This window comes from Heterodontus francisci, chromosome 7, assembly GCF_036365525.1.
Source record: "Heterodontus francisci isolate sHetFra1 chromosome 7, sHetFra1.hap1, whole genome shotgun sequence".
Lineage (NCBI taxonomy): Eukaryota > Metazoa > Chordata > Chondrichthyes > Heterodontiformes > Heterodontidae > Heterodontus > Heterodontus francisci.
The window spans coordinates 68384564-68397432 of NC_090377.1; the positions used below are offsets into that span (position 1 = coordinate 68384564).

At 42.8% G+C, this 12869-nt stretch overlaps 1 protein-coding gene across 9 annotated transcripts in view; it reads left to right on the plus strand.

The window, feature by feature from the left end:
* Window positions 1-12869, plus strand: part of kalrna (kalirin RhoGEF kinase a) — a 980827-nt gene that overhangs the window by 849769 nt on the left and 118189 nt on the right. For all 9 annotated transcript variants that reach the window (XM_068035333.1, XM_068035338.1, XM_068035339.1 and 6 more), the window contains 3 exons: window positions 3942-4008; window positions 7288-7391; window positions 11957-12026. In XM_068035333.1, coding sequence (XP_067891434.1) covers window positions 3942-4008; window positions 7288-7391; window positions 11957-12026 — 241 coding nt within the window. The remainder of the gene's footprint in view (window positions 1-3941; window positions 4009-7287; window positions 7392-11956; window positions 12027-12869) is intronic.

Here is a 12869-nt window from a genome sequence, read left to right on the forward strand (position 1 = left end):
GGTTCGAGGAACAGCACCTCATCTTTTGACTGGGCACTTTACATCCTTCTGGACTCAACATTGAGTTGAACAATTTTAGATCATAACCTCTGCCCCCATTTTGTTTTATTTTTGCTGGTTTGGCTTTTTCTCTCTTGTTTCTCTCTCCTTTGCTTTCGGATGACAGCTATTCAAGATCCTGCCATTCACACCTCCTCTAGACATGTCTTTTGTGTCTTTACTGGTCCCATGACCATTCCCTTTGGCCTTGCACAATGTAGCTGTTTGTCATTTAATCTCGTCTGCCCTCCACTTTATCACAGACCTTCTCTTTTGATCTTCTTGCAGTGCATTCCAGATCCTAACTACTTTCTATGTAAAAAGCTTTTCCCCATGTCACCTCTGGTTCTTTTGTCATTCATCTAAATTGGTGTCCTCTAGTTCTGAACCTTTCTGCCAATGGGAACAGTTTCTCTCTATTGTGTCCAGATTTTTGATGATTTTGAACACCTCTATCAAATCTCCTCTCAACCTTCTCTTCTCGAAGGTGTCTCACTCATGCAAAGAGAAATTAGGAACTATATAATGAACTTATGAAACAAACCCAAACGGATTTGAGGCGTGCCAAAGCAGCAGAATCAAGCTGACCAATCAGGAGAAAGGATTGTGGCAGCACGTTCTGGAACATTCTGAGCAGAATTCAGTTATTAGTTCAAAATTGAGGATTCCATTAATTCCAACGAAGAGGAAGGACCCTGCCTCAGATCACCATCTTTAAACTACATGTAGGCAGCGACTGGAGTTAGCCTTGAACGCCCTACCTGAGAAATCATACCAGGACTTCGCCATTGACCTCTGGCTAAAATATAACGAGAGCAGTCTGCAACAGCACATCCATATTCCTGAACCACCCAAAGTCTTTAGTGAACAAGGGAAAAGATTACAGGCCTGCACTATTTCAAGTCTTCATGCCAGGGAAAAGCAACAGAGAACTCTTTACAAATTATCAGACCTAATGCATGTTATCTTTATTATCTCGATCTTGATGGAGTGATAATTGGCTGGATTGTATTTGTCCTGATTTTTGTGGGCAGAACATACCTGGGCAATTTTCCACATTGCCAGGGAGATGCTAGTGTTGTAACTGGACTGGAACAGCTCGGCTAGGGGCACAGCTAGTTCTGGAGCACAAGTCTTCAGTACTACTGCCAGGATGTTGTCAGGGCCTATAGCCTTTTGCTGTATCCGGTACCTTTCAGCCGTATCATGATATCATGTGAAGTGAATCGAATTGGCAATTGGCTGAAGACTGACATCTCTGATACTGGAGACCTCAGGAGGAGGCTGAGATGGATCATCCACTCAGTACTTCTGGCTGAAGACGGTTGCAAATGCTTCACCCTAGTCTTTTGCACAAATATGCTGGGCTCCCCCATCATTGAGGATGGGGATGTTTGTGGAGCTTCCTCTTCCAGTTAGTTGTTTAATTGTGTATCACCATTCAGGACTGATGTGGCAGGACTGCCGAGCTTAGATCAGATCCATTGGTTGTGGGATCACTTAGCTCTGTCTATCACATACTGCTTCCGTTGTGTAGCATGCACGTAGTCTTGTGTTGTAGCTTCACCCGCTTGATTTCTCATTTTTAGGTATGCCTGGTGCTGGTCCTGGCATGCTCTCCTACACTCCTCATTGAACCATGGTTATGCCCCCTGGCCTGATGGTAATGGTAGAGTGAGCAATATGCAGGCCCAAGAAGTTACAGATTGTGGTTGAATACAATTCTGCTGCTGCTGATGGCTCACAGTGCCATCCCACTGGATTCCCAGTTTTAAGCTGCCAGATCCGTTCTGAATCAGTCCCATTTAGCACGATGGAGGATGTCCTCAGTGTGAAGATGGGACTTTGTCTTCACAAGGGCTGTGCGGTGGTCACTCCTACCAATACAGTCATGGACGAATGCATCTGCAACTGGTAGATTGGTGAGGGCGAGGCCAAGCAGGTTTCTCCCTCTTGCTGGTTGCCTCACCACCTGCCACAGGCCCACTATGGCAGGTATGTCCTGCAGGACTCAGCCTGCTCAGTCAGTAGTGGTGCTACCAAGCCACTCTTGGTGATGGACGTTGCAGTCCCCCAACCAGAGTACATATCCTACCCTCAGTGCTTCTTCCAATTGGTGTTCAATGTGGAGAAGCATTGATACATCAGCTGAGGGCAATAGGTGGTAATCTGCAGGAGGTTTCCTTGCCCATGTTTGACCTGCTGCCATGAGACTTCATGGGGTCTGGAGTCAATGTTGAGGACTCCCAGGGCCACTCCCACCTGACTGTATACCATTGTACTGCCATCTCTGGTGGGTCTGTCCTGCAGGGGGACAGGATATATCCAGGGATGGTGATGGAGGAGTCTGGGACATTGGTTCTAAGGTACGATTCTGTGGGTATGAATATGTCAGGCTGTTGCTTGACTTGTTTTTGGGTCAGCTTTTCCAATTTTGGCACAAGTCCCCAGATGTTAGTGAGGAAGACTTTTCAGAGTCGACTGGGCAGGGTGTGCCGTTGTTTCTGGTGTCTAGGTCGATGCCGGGTGATCCATCCAGTTTTATTCTTATTGGACTTTTCTGTAGCAGTTTGATACAACTGAGTGGCTTGCTAGGCCATTTCAGAGGACAGTTAAGAGTCAACCACATTGCTGTGGGTCTGGAGTCACATGTAGGCCGGACTGGGTATGTATGGCAGATTTCTTTCCCTGAAGGACATTAGTGAACCAGATGTGTTTTTATGACAATCTGGTAGTTGCATGATCAACATTACTGAGACTATCTTTTTATTTCAGATTTATTAATTAATTGAATTTAAGTTCTCCCAGCTGCCATGATGGGATTCGGACAAAAGTCTTCAGATCATTAGTCTGGGTCTTACCACTATGCTACCATTCTTCTGTAACTGTTTTGGCAGCACTGTGTTAATGTTAGTTCTCAGACTCTTATTGATGCATAAATTCTACTTGAGATCAGGTTCCTATTTCTGGCAATGTTTGCTCAAATATGAATTAAGAGATGGCCTGCCACAGAGGTCTTCCAATTAAAAAGCATTGTTGCCCTAGGGTAAAATGAGAAAGTTCCTCAAGGATGTTGGTGATTAATTTTTATGCAAGTGGAATTGAAGTAATTGATTTGAATCCATGGTGTAATCCTGATGATGTGATTTGACACTCAATTTCTGATAACACTGTTTTGAACTGTAATCTGCAGTGGTCAGTGAATTTTCTACAATTTGTTTTACTACACAGTCACGTAATACTATAAAGGAACAGACAAACTGAACATCAGAAGAATTCGCCACCTTCAATGGAGAGCCTATTTTATGTGGCGAAAAATTATCATCAACTCCAATATATAGCATGTGTCTTCTGATGAATTATAAAACAGAAAACTAATGCTGATTCAGATGACTGCTGAAACCACTTTAGCACTCGTCTCAGCTTATGATGTTTTGATGTTCTCCGAATCCTTCAATTAGATTGTGTGCTGTAATTCACAGAGGCTTCCAAAATCCTCTGGCTATGAAAACAAGAACTGCAAATGTTGGAAATCTGGAAACAAAGCAAAGGATCTCAGCCCAAAACTTTGACCTGCCTTTTTCACTTCTCAGACACTGAGAGACCTGCTGTAATTTTCCTACATTTATTGTTTTGTTTTTACTCTTATCTCCTCCAAACACTTAGATGTTTCAGCTTTCCATAATTATTTTGTTTATTATTAAAGTCAGATTGTAATTTGTTACAAATCATCTTGATGCGATCCACAAACTGTACTTAATGGAATAAGATGTGGTTTATTCCCATCAGTTCATCTTCAGTATTGTAAATGGTTGCTGTTGAACACAACCAACTTAAGACAAGTGAAATATGCAAATAGAATTCTTAACACATCCATAAACAATCTTTTCATCTTGTTACAGATATGTGCTAAATGAGCTTGTTCAAACAGAGAAGGATTATGTGAAAGACTTGGGAGTGGTGGTAGAGGTAAGATGAATTCAATCTAACTAATATACCAGTGACATGAGCTTGGTAATATTCACTGTCAAGGGTACTCACACTTGTTTTAAAGACCACTGCATTGGGCTAATTTGGTATTATGGTGGTGGTTCTATAGGGCAGGATTTTGCCCTTTTGATCAGGACCCCGACATTGAGGTCAAATTGGTGTCACAAACCTGCACTGTCTGGGAATCAGTCACCTGGCAGTGATTTTCTCCAAATTGACCAATTAGTGGCCAGAAGGTCAGCTCGCATTCCAATTAAGGACAACAGGCAGGCTCTCAAAGCTGGAGGGCCAAAAGGATGCCCTCCAGCACTGAAGAAGCAGCAGCTTGTAGTTTACGTGAGAGAGAAGGTGCTTCCATTTTGAGGCACCCGCTCTCCAACTTTTTTAATTTTCTAATTTAAAAGTGTCTGCAGCAGCCGGGCCACCATTGTAGAGGGGGAACCCCTCCCAGGGCAGCCTGCAGCTGTGGCCAGGCAGGCAGGGAGGGTCTCAAAGCCAGCCAGGAGCGATGGCCCCCACCCCACCACCACCCTCCCTCCCAGTATGCCACTGGGAGGCCACCTTCAGGCAGCTGGCCTTGTCCCCGACAACTCAGGGTGCCCCAGGCCGAATGCAAAGTTCCAGTTAGATGCTAACAAGACCCTTAATTAGCTACACAGCGCTCGCGGGCGGGGAGCTCTGCTGCCCTCCATCCCACCTCTGGGAAAATGGCCTGAAAGCTGGATGGTGCCAACAAAGCAGTATGTCTCTGTACTTGCCCCCATTGGGGCCTAAAAATTCTGCTTATCGTCTGCCTTTCATAACATTATTTAGACAAGCATACTAATGAGGTTTATCTTTAAACTGTTCTACACCTATTAAATCTAATCATTATGAAAATGGACCCCATTATTGTCTGATATCCACCCTGCTCCTTTCAAATTAGTCAAATGTTTCTGTTTTGCAATACAACTGGGCTGTCTGTAAACATGTTTTATTGCAGATGACTAACAGGCAATTGCTGAGTGTACCTCAGTATCCTTATTTAGAGCAATGTGTGACTTTTGTGGCAAGTTACCCTGAAATAATTGATTGTACTTGAATAGAGTTTTTATTACAGAGAAGAATAAACATTTTGACTACTAAAAGTGTTCATTTTGTTTCACAGTGACCGAGTAGGTAAAGACTGGTAGGCTACTAAGTATTGAGGAGTGGAAAATTCCAAGTTCAATTCCTGGTCTGTGCAGTATGAGCTAACCGCCCAGAACAGCAGTTGTGATGTTGGAGAAAGATAATTAGCCAGAGTTTCCTGCTCCTGGTTGCTAATCAGTAGCTCCTGTTAGAAAGTGTGCAGGTGTCATAATTGGTGGAGGACTGGAATGGGCTGGGGTATGGTGCCTACATAGTAAAAGAAAAAGGCTAATGACGCTCGGGGTAATTTTGACTTTGGGTGATAGTGTAAAATGGGTGATATTGATTCAGCCGCCCATTGAAATCTATCAAAATGAATATTGGGAGAGGTGTACAAGAGATAGATGAAACAATATTGTCTGTTTTATATTATCACCCAAAGTCAAAACTACCCCCGAAACAGCTACGGCATTCATGAAGATTGGCTACTTGAACAAGATACCAGTGGGTTCCCTCTCATTGTGGAAATGTGCTCCAGCAAAATAAAGTTCTAGTTTGTTTTCATGTTGGAGTGATGCAATGCGAGTTATCTGCATTTGATGGGCTTTACTGAAATGCAGTTTTTAAAAAATGATACATTATTCCACCTAAAATAGTTATTAGATAATTTTGCCTTTTCACCCTTTTTCCTCATCAAAGATTGACCACTTCATAGCAACCATTGCATTCTTACCATTCCACTGGCTAAGAAAACAGCCTTCAGAGAGGCAGTTTTTAGTTAATCAAAGTACCAATTCCCCTCCCATTTCTGAAATGGTTGGCAGGGAGCAGGGAGATAGAATAATTGAAGACGAAGTAACAAAATTAGTTCGAATAGGTTGCAGAGATTATAAGCGAGGAACATTGTTTAAAATTTTTTATTTCTTACAGTTCTACTTGAAGTTCATTTAGTATGATGTAACATTAAGATGTAACATTGCAGTATTAAATCAAAGATAGCTGAATTATTTGTAATATTGGTGTTCATTTCAGTGCCATAATGTTTGGGCTGAAAACTTAAAATCTAACTGTCCTAAAAAGGTAATTTCTCTGAACCTGCAGGAGATCTAATTTTATAATTTAAAAAATAACCCCTTGAAGGTAAGCAAAGCTTTCTATTGGTTGCATTGAAACACAATGTAATTGTATTTAATTATTTAGGTAATAATTATTATATTCTGTTCTCCCCTCCAATTCTCCAGTGTCTCAGTCATTGCTACACTGGTTGAGATCAGTTAACTCAACATATATCAGGAAACAAACAAGTTCTTCCTGGTCTGCATGTCTCAATATCATATGCATTTACCCTCTGGAGCCTTTCGAACTCACATATCAGACCTTACATATCAGTTTATCACCTTTTGTGATTATAATTACGCCTTGATGAGTGCTGATTAATTAAATCCATCCAGTTATTGCAAGTGAATGGTTTTCAGTGGCGGTTAAATTGTAAGTCAGAGCTGTAAAGCACCTAGGTATTTACTAAGCATTAAGTAAGATTGCTTTTTTAACAAAAGAGTAAGAGTTCATTCTGAACGTATGAAACTGATGGACAGGAAAGACCATCAGATCCATCTAGCTTGTCCCATTCAGCCATGTTGCAACTAAGCATCATGACCCTCCCCACCAAACAGCATCCAATTAATATGCTGGGAGAAACAAAAAAAGGTTTTAAAAAACCTTAGGGAAAAGGTTGTTGTGGGAAATTTCTCTCTAATGCCAGGCCACAGGCAATCAAAGTGAGTTCCTGGCAACCATGAGGCACACCTCACCTATGTTTTGTATGCAGTGATATCAGCCTCAAACCCGAATTTGACCAACTCACTTTTGAATGTTTGCGGAAAATCCCGCACTCATTGCTTGAACTAGCAACTTGTTCCAAAGGTTGATGGCCCTCAACAAAAATAGAAACCTCTTGTCATCTAACAGTTCTTTGCTTAAATAGCATTTACACATTTTATTATGGACTATCCAAAGGTAGACTGCTTTATATGGAATTCTTCAAATATTTAGTAAGAAAATGAAATATGCAATCTGCTTACTTGGCAAATGCTGCAGAGGTTTCTAAGTTTTGATGGTGACAGTTTCTGCACATTTTTGATATTTTAGGGTTTCATGAAAAAAGTAGAAGAGAAAGGTGTTCTGGATGACATGAAAGGAAAAGAGAAGATAGTTTTTGGAAACATTCACCAGATTTATGACTGGCACAGTAGGTGAGTAGGCAGCCATCTTAGTTGATTAATGCTGAAGGAACAAGTCAACGCTTTGCATTTTATGAAATAAATTCATTCATGTTAACTGATACAAACATTTATTTCTATCCATGCTTCTCATCCTTGGCTCTTCATTACCTTTTTCTATTTTCACCTTAAACCTAATTATGTGGCTATTTCCCAATTGTTCTTCTGCTTTCACACCAGTTGTTTTCCCACTCAGTTTCCCAGAATTAAATCAACCATTGTTCCTTGTTAGACTTCAAAATCATGGCAAGTATGTTTCTGCTTTCAGTGGAAATGGTTGCAAAGCCAACATTGAAAGGATCAAATCATTTTCAGGTTCAACCCTCCTTTGAATGATACTGGCAAACTGTAGGTACCCCACTATAACTTGCTGTTTGTAGGAGGATGGGTAATCAAGTAGTTCCCATGCTGAGCCGGCTATCAGATTTGGCTGAATGGGGGTAAGCCATCTAATTACTGACTAAGCTTCAATGTACCTGCACTGTTGCTTCATGCAGATCCATGTTCCCATGCTCAGTGAGACTGTACTTTGGGCCTTTCCTTGAATGTCCATCAATTGTCCCTCTAAAGACAATTGGTTAAGCTGCTCAATACCTGGTACAAATGGGGGTGGGTGTGCAGTGCACCATCTATCCATTTGTACCTCAAATTTCCAAATGGGCTCCTATAATTAGTCTATATAGCAACCGAGTATGCTGACCTCCCATTTACAGGCCCAAATAAAAATTGTAACTGGCAGCCTTGGGCACCAATGTAGCAGCCTGTGTGTGTCCTCACCACAACTAACAATCCCCTCCCCACCCAACTGTCCTCGCCACACATAATTTTCAACTCCTGCATAATGGTTTTCCAGGCAAGAAACTGGCAGCCGGCAGTTAAAAGTTGCTTCCACTGATCTAGGAAGAAATCTTGATTGCGTTCTATAATGCATTCATCACGTTGACTTCATTAATTATTTTCATCTTACAAGTTGAAAGTGTTAATTATGTCTCTCTTAACTGTGTACATATCTTCTCGTCTATCTCACCTCCACTGTTTGATGCAAGTAATGCACAGTGAGAATTGCACCATTTCCTTTCCTATTCATTAATTCCATCTACATGGATTCTGTCTTGATATAATGGGTTCAATTTTTCCAGCTCGCCGCCGATCCTCGGCTTCAAAACTGGCGCAGCGCACGGACGAGATGTGCACCGTGGAGCTGCTATGATACTTCGTGTGGCAGCTCATTTCCATGGAGGGTCAGACCACCTGCCCCCAATGACATAGAGGGGGCGGGCGCACTGTCCCCAGCAACGGCGTCCGGCGCCACCGCGCAGGCGTCAGCGCCATTTTTGAAAGGCTTCAAGCCCTTCAGGGCCATTTAAATTTTTAAAGGTCCCGGTATGCAAAAAATACAATTAAAATTTTAATAGCGTTTTGAATTCCCCCCCCTCCCAAACCCCCAACAAGTAATCAATCTATAAATTGTCCTTTCCCCCCCCCAAAAAAACTTTTATTCCGATCCTGAACTGTCCCCCCGAACCTTATTAACTTTGACCCTCAACCCCTTCCCGCCATCCCCACAACCAATAGCAAGAGTTTTCCCTGTTACCCGTACCCACCCAAAAATCTTCAGTCCTCCACCCCCCTCCCCACTAGTGTTCCGCCTCAAATCTCCAAACGGAGATCCGGCAACAGGCCGGAATATCGGCGTGGAACGGCCGTCGGGACGAGGTAAGTAATTATGCATTAATTAGCATTTATTTAAATATTTAAATTTAAGGTTCCATTGCCGAGCAATGGGAGGTCCACCATGAGGCCTCGCTGCCGCTGGTAATATGGGGCAGCACCTTCCCCGCATTGAGGCCCGTGGGGTCCTCTCCTGGAGTTATTTTCCGGGCCCCCCCACCACAACCCCCGACGTCAGTGGGGGGCTGGTAAAATCCAGATTGGATTTTCTCTAGAATATCCGTATGCTCAGCGCTGTGATAAAATCTTTTATTTATAGCACTACCACACTTCTTTCTCTTTGTCACCTGAAAATGTTATAAGCAGGAACTTAAAGTTCTAGCCTTCAAATTTTGTTTTGAATACTTTGTGAATTCATGTACAGAATATCACACACTCCTCATTTTTGCCCGAGCCTGTTCCATGTTGATTACTATATGCGAAGAAAAGCCTCCTGATATCAGTTGACAGTTTACCTATGATTAATTTGAACCTCTTTCCCCTTGTCCTACTTCCCACAGTTTAATTTAAATTAATATTCCAGATTAATCATTTTCATTGATTTTCATTTACCATCTTGTATATATTTATAGGATCACCTTTACAGGCTTAAAAATCTGTCTTTCCTGTCTTCTCATCATACAGACTTGTGTCATTAGGCTGGGAATTTTAACATGGGTGAGCAGGTGAATTAGGTGTGAGAGGTAAAAAGAAAGACTTGCATTTAGATAGCACTTTTCATGACCACCAGACGTCTCAAAGCACTTTAAAGCCAATGAAGTACTTTTGAAATGTAGTCACTATTGTAATGTAGGACATGCAGCAGCCAATTTGTGCACAGCAAACACCCACAAACAGCAATGTGATAATGACCTGATAATCTGTTTTTGTGATGTTGATTAAGAGATAAATATTGGCCAGGACACCAGGGAGAACCCCCCTGCTATTCGATATAGTGTCTTGGGATCTTTTACATCCACCTGAGCAGGCAGATGGGGCCTCGGTTTAACGTCTCATCCGAAAGACAGGACCTCTGACAGTGCAGCACCCCCTCAGTACTGCATTGGAGCGCGGGCCTTGATTTTTGTGCTGAAGCCCTGGAGTGGGATATGAACCCAGAACTTTGTGATTCAGAGGTGAAATTGCCACCAACTGAGCCATGGCTGTCCTAAAATCAAAGTGAATTGGGAAGCCGGTTCCAACCTGCCGACTTTCGGGTTTAACTCAGGCGGGCAAGGGGTGGGCAGCCAGTGCATTCCAATGTGGTGGGATTGGCATTTTTAAATATGTTAATGAGGCTGGAAGCCTCAAATTTCACCTGCTTTGCAAGTTTAACTGTGTCCTACTGGAATTTCCAAGCCTCAGGAAAAGCCAGCAGTTGCAGTGAAGTGAGGACAGCCTCAGGGAGAAGTGAGGTGCCTTCACAGCACTTTTTGTGGATCAGGAGGAGCATGAGCACTTACTCCCAAACCCCCATCCTTTGGGATCAGCTGCCCCTATGCAAGGGAACAGCCCCCACTTCAGGATCAGACCCCCGAGGTCAGAAATCAGACCCATTTTGTCTTGTGGCCTCCTCCATTGTGCTTCCTGTCCGACAGGAAGCCAAGGCTATCCATTAGGCTGCTTTCCAGTTGGGAAACCTGTACTTGATGAAAGACAGGTATCCTGCACACTACCAGGCTCCCCTCCCCTGCTCCCAGCATGTCGACATACTAAAACTCCACCTCTCCCTCCCCCCCCCCCCCCACCCCCCCGCACCAAGGGACCGGCTTTGTGGCTCTTCTCTGAATGGTCTCCAGTGCATGAATGTCTCCATTGTTTCTCAGCAAACAGAACTGAGCATACTGCTCCAGTTGTGGTCAGACTAGAGCACTGTACATTTTGATTATTACCTCCTCTGACTTGTATTCTGTTGTTTTGGCTATGTAGTTCAATGCTGTATTGACTTTGTTTATTCTTGCTGTGTGTTGGTTGGACATGTTGAGAACTGCGCCTACTAAGACTCCTAGATATTTTTCAAATTCATTACCAGCTATTTCAATGCCACTCATAAAGTATGCATGTTGCCCATTTTTCCTTCCTAGGTGCAGTACTTTATACTTGCTTGCTTTAAATTTCATCTGCCATCTTTTCTGTCAATTCACACAGTTTGTTCAATTCCTTCTGTAATTACTGGGCTGTTCCTCCTTTTTTGGTACAGAATCATAAAATGACGCAGCGCAGGAGAAGGCCATTCAGCCCATTGTATTTGTGTCGGCTCTTTGAAAAAGTATCCAGTTAGTCCCACTTTTCTTATTTTTTCCAATAGCCTTGAATTTTTTTCCCTTTCTGATATTTATCCAAAGTTATGAAAGTTATTAATGTACCTGCTGCCATCACCCTTTCAGACAGTGCATTCCAAATCATCACAACTCGCTATGTAAATATTTTTATTCTCATGTTACCAATTTGCATTGAGTTTCAGAATCCAAGTCATTGATATAAATTTGACACAATAGTAGTCGCAATTTTGAGTACAGGGACATTCCACTCAGTGTTTACCCCACCCCCAACCTCCACCTTCCCCCGGCCACCCTGATATTAACCCTCTTGGCAGGACCTGTTATGGTTTTCTATCCTTCAGACAGTTACTTATCTACACCCAGTTTTGGCCTTAATCCCGACAGTTTTGTGCTTAGTTAGTAATCATTCATCTGAAACTTTGAGTCAACTTTCCTAAATGATTAACATAAGTGATTTCATGCGATGCTTTTTATCATGTTCAAAAGAGAAATATGAACCCACTGAGACAGAGTAGTAGAATAATTACTGTTCGTATTTCTTTTCAGTTATTTCCTGGGAGAACTGGAAAAATGCCTTCAGGAACCAGAACATTTGGCAGAGCTCTTCATCAAGCATGTAAGTTTTTATAATGTCCTTTCAGGACTTTGTGTAAGAATAGTACTTGACCCATTTTAGTGCTAAACTGGAGCAGATTCCACAACTACTTTTTTTTTTGCCCAGTCACCTGCAAGAATGTGTTGATCATCGTAATGTTACTAATAGTTAAAAAGAATAAAGGTAGAGATAATTTAATATAAAAATGACACAAATAAAATCCACAAGGTCAACAGTCTTGTTAACATAACTAGAAAATCAGGGTTGTCCAACACACAGCCCGGAGGGGCAGGATCCAGCCCGCCAAAGGTTTCCATCCAGCCTGCGGCTATAAACTGTACCAGGCCGTTCCTCATCCTCGCCAGGGGTCCGTGACTGGTAATTTCAGAGATAAGAAATTTGCAAATGGCTTCTTCTTCCAAACCAGTTTTTTTTAAAATCGCAAGTGTCAGCTTCACAGCTGACAGGTGCTGGGAGCAGGAACAGCGGTTTCCCAACTTTGTACAGATTCAAGGTTTTCCAGTGGGCTTTTTAAAAAAAAGTTGGAACCCACCAGAAAACCCCAAAGCTGTCCAAAGTTGGGAACCCACTGTTCCCACTCGCAGTACTGTCAGCTGTGGAATTGACTTGCGGTTTTTTAAAAAAAACTGACTGACCACAGAGCTGCTCTGCTGAGCGTTCCCGCTTTCTGCAACTGTCAGAGAGGGGTGTCGGGCAGAGAGAGAGCGGCGTGGGGGGTGGGCAGAGAGAGAGCGGGGTGGGAGGTGGGCAGAGAGAGAGCGGGGTGGGAGGACAGAGGGAGGGGGACAGAAAGAGAGAGGGGGATAGGGAGAGACATGGGGGGCAAGGAGAGAGGAGGACAGA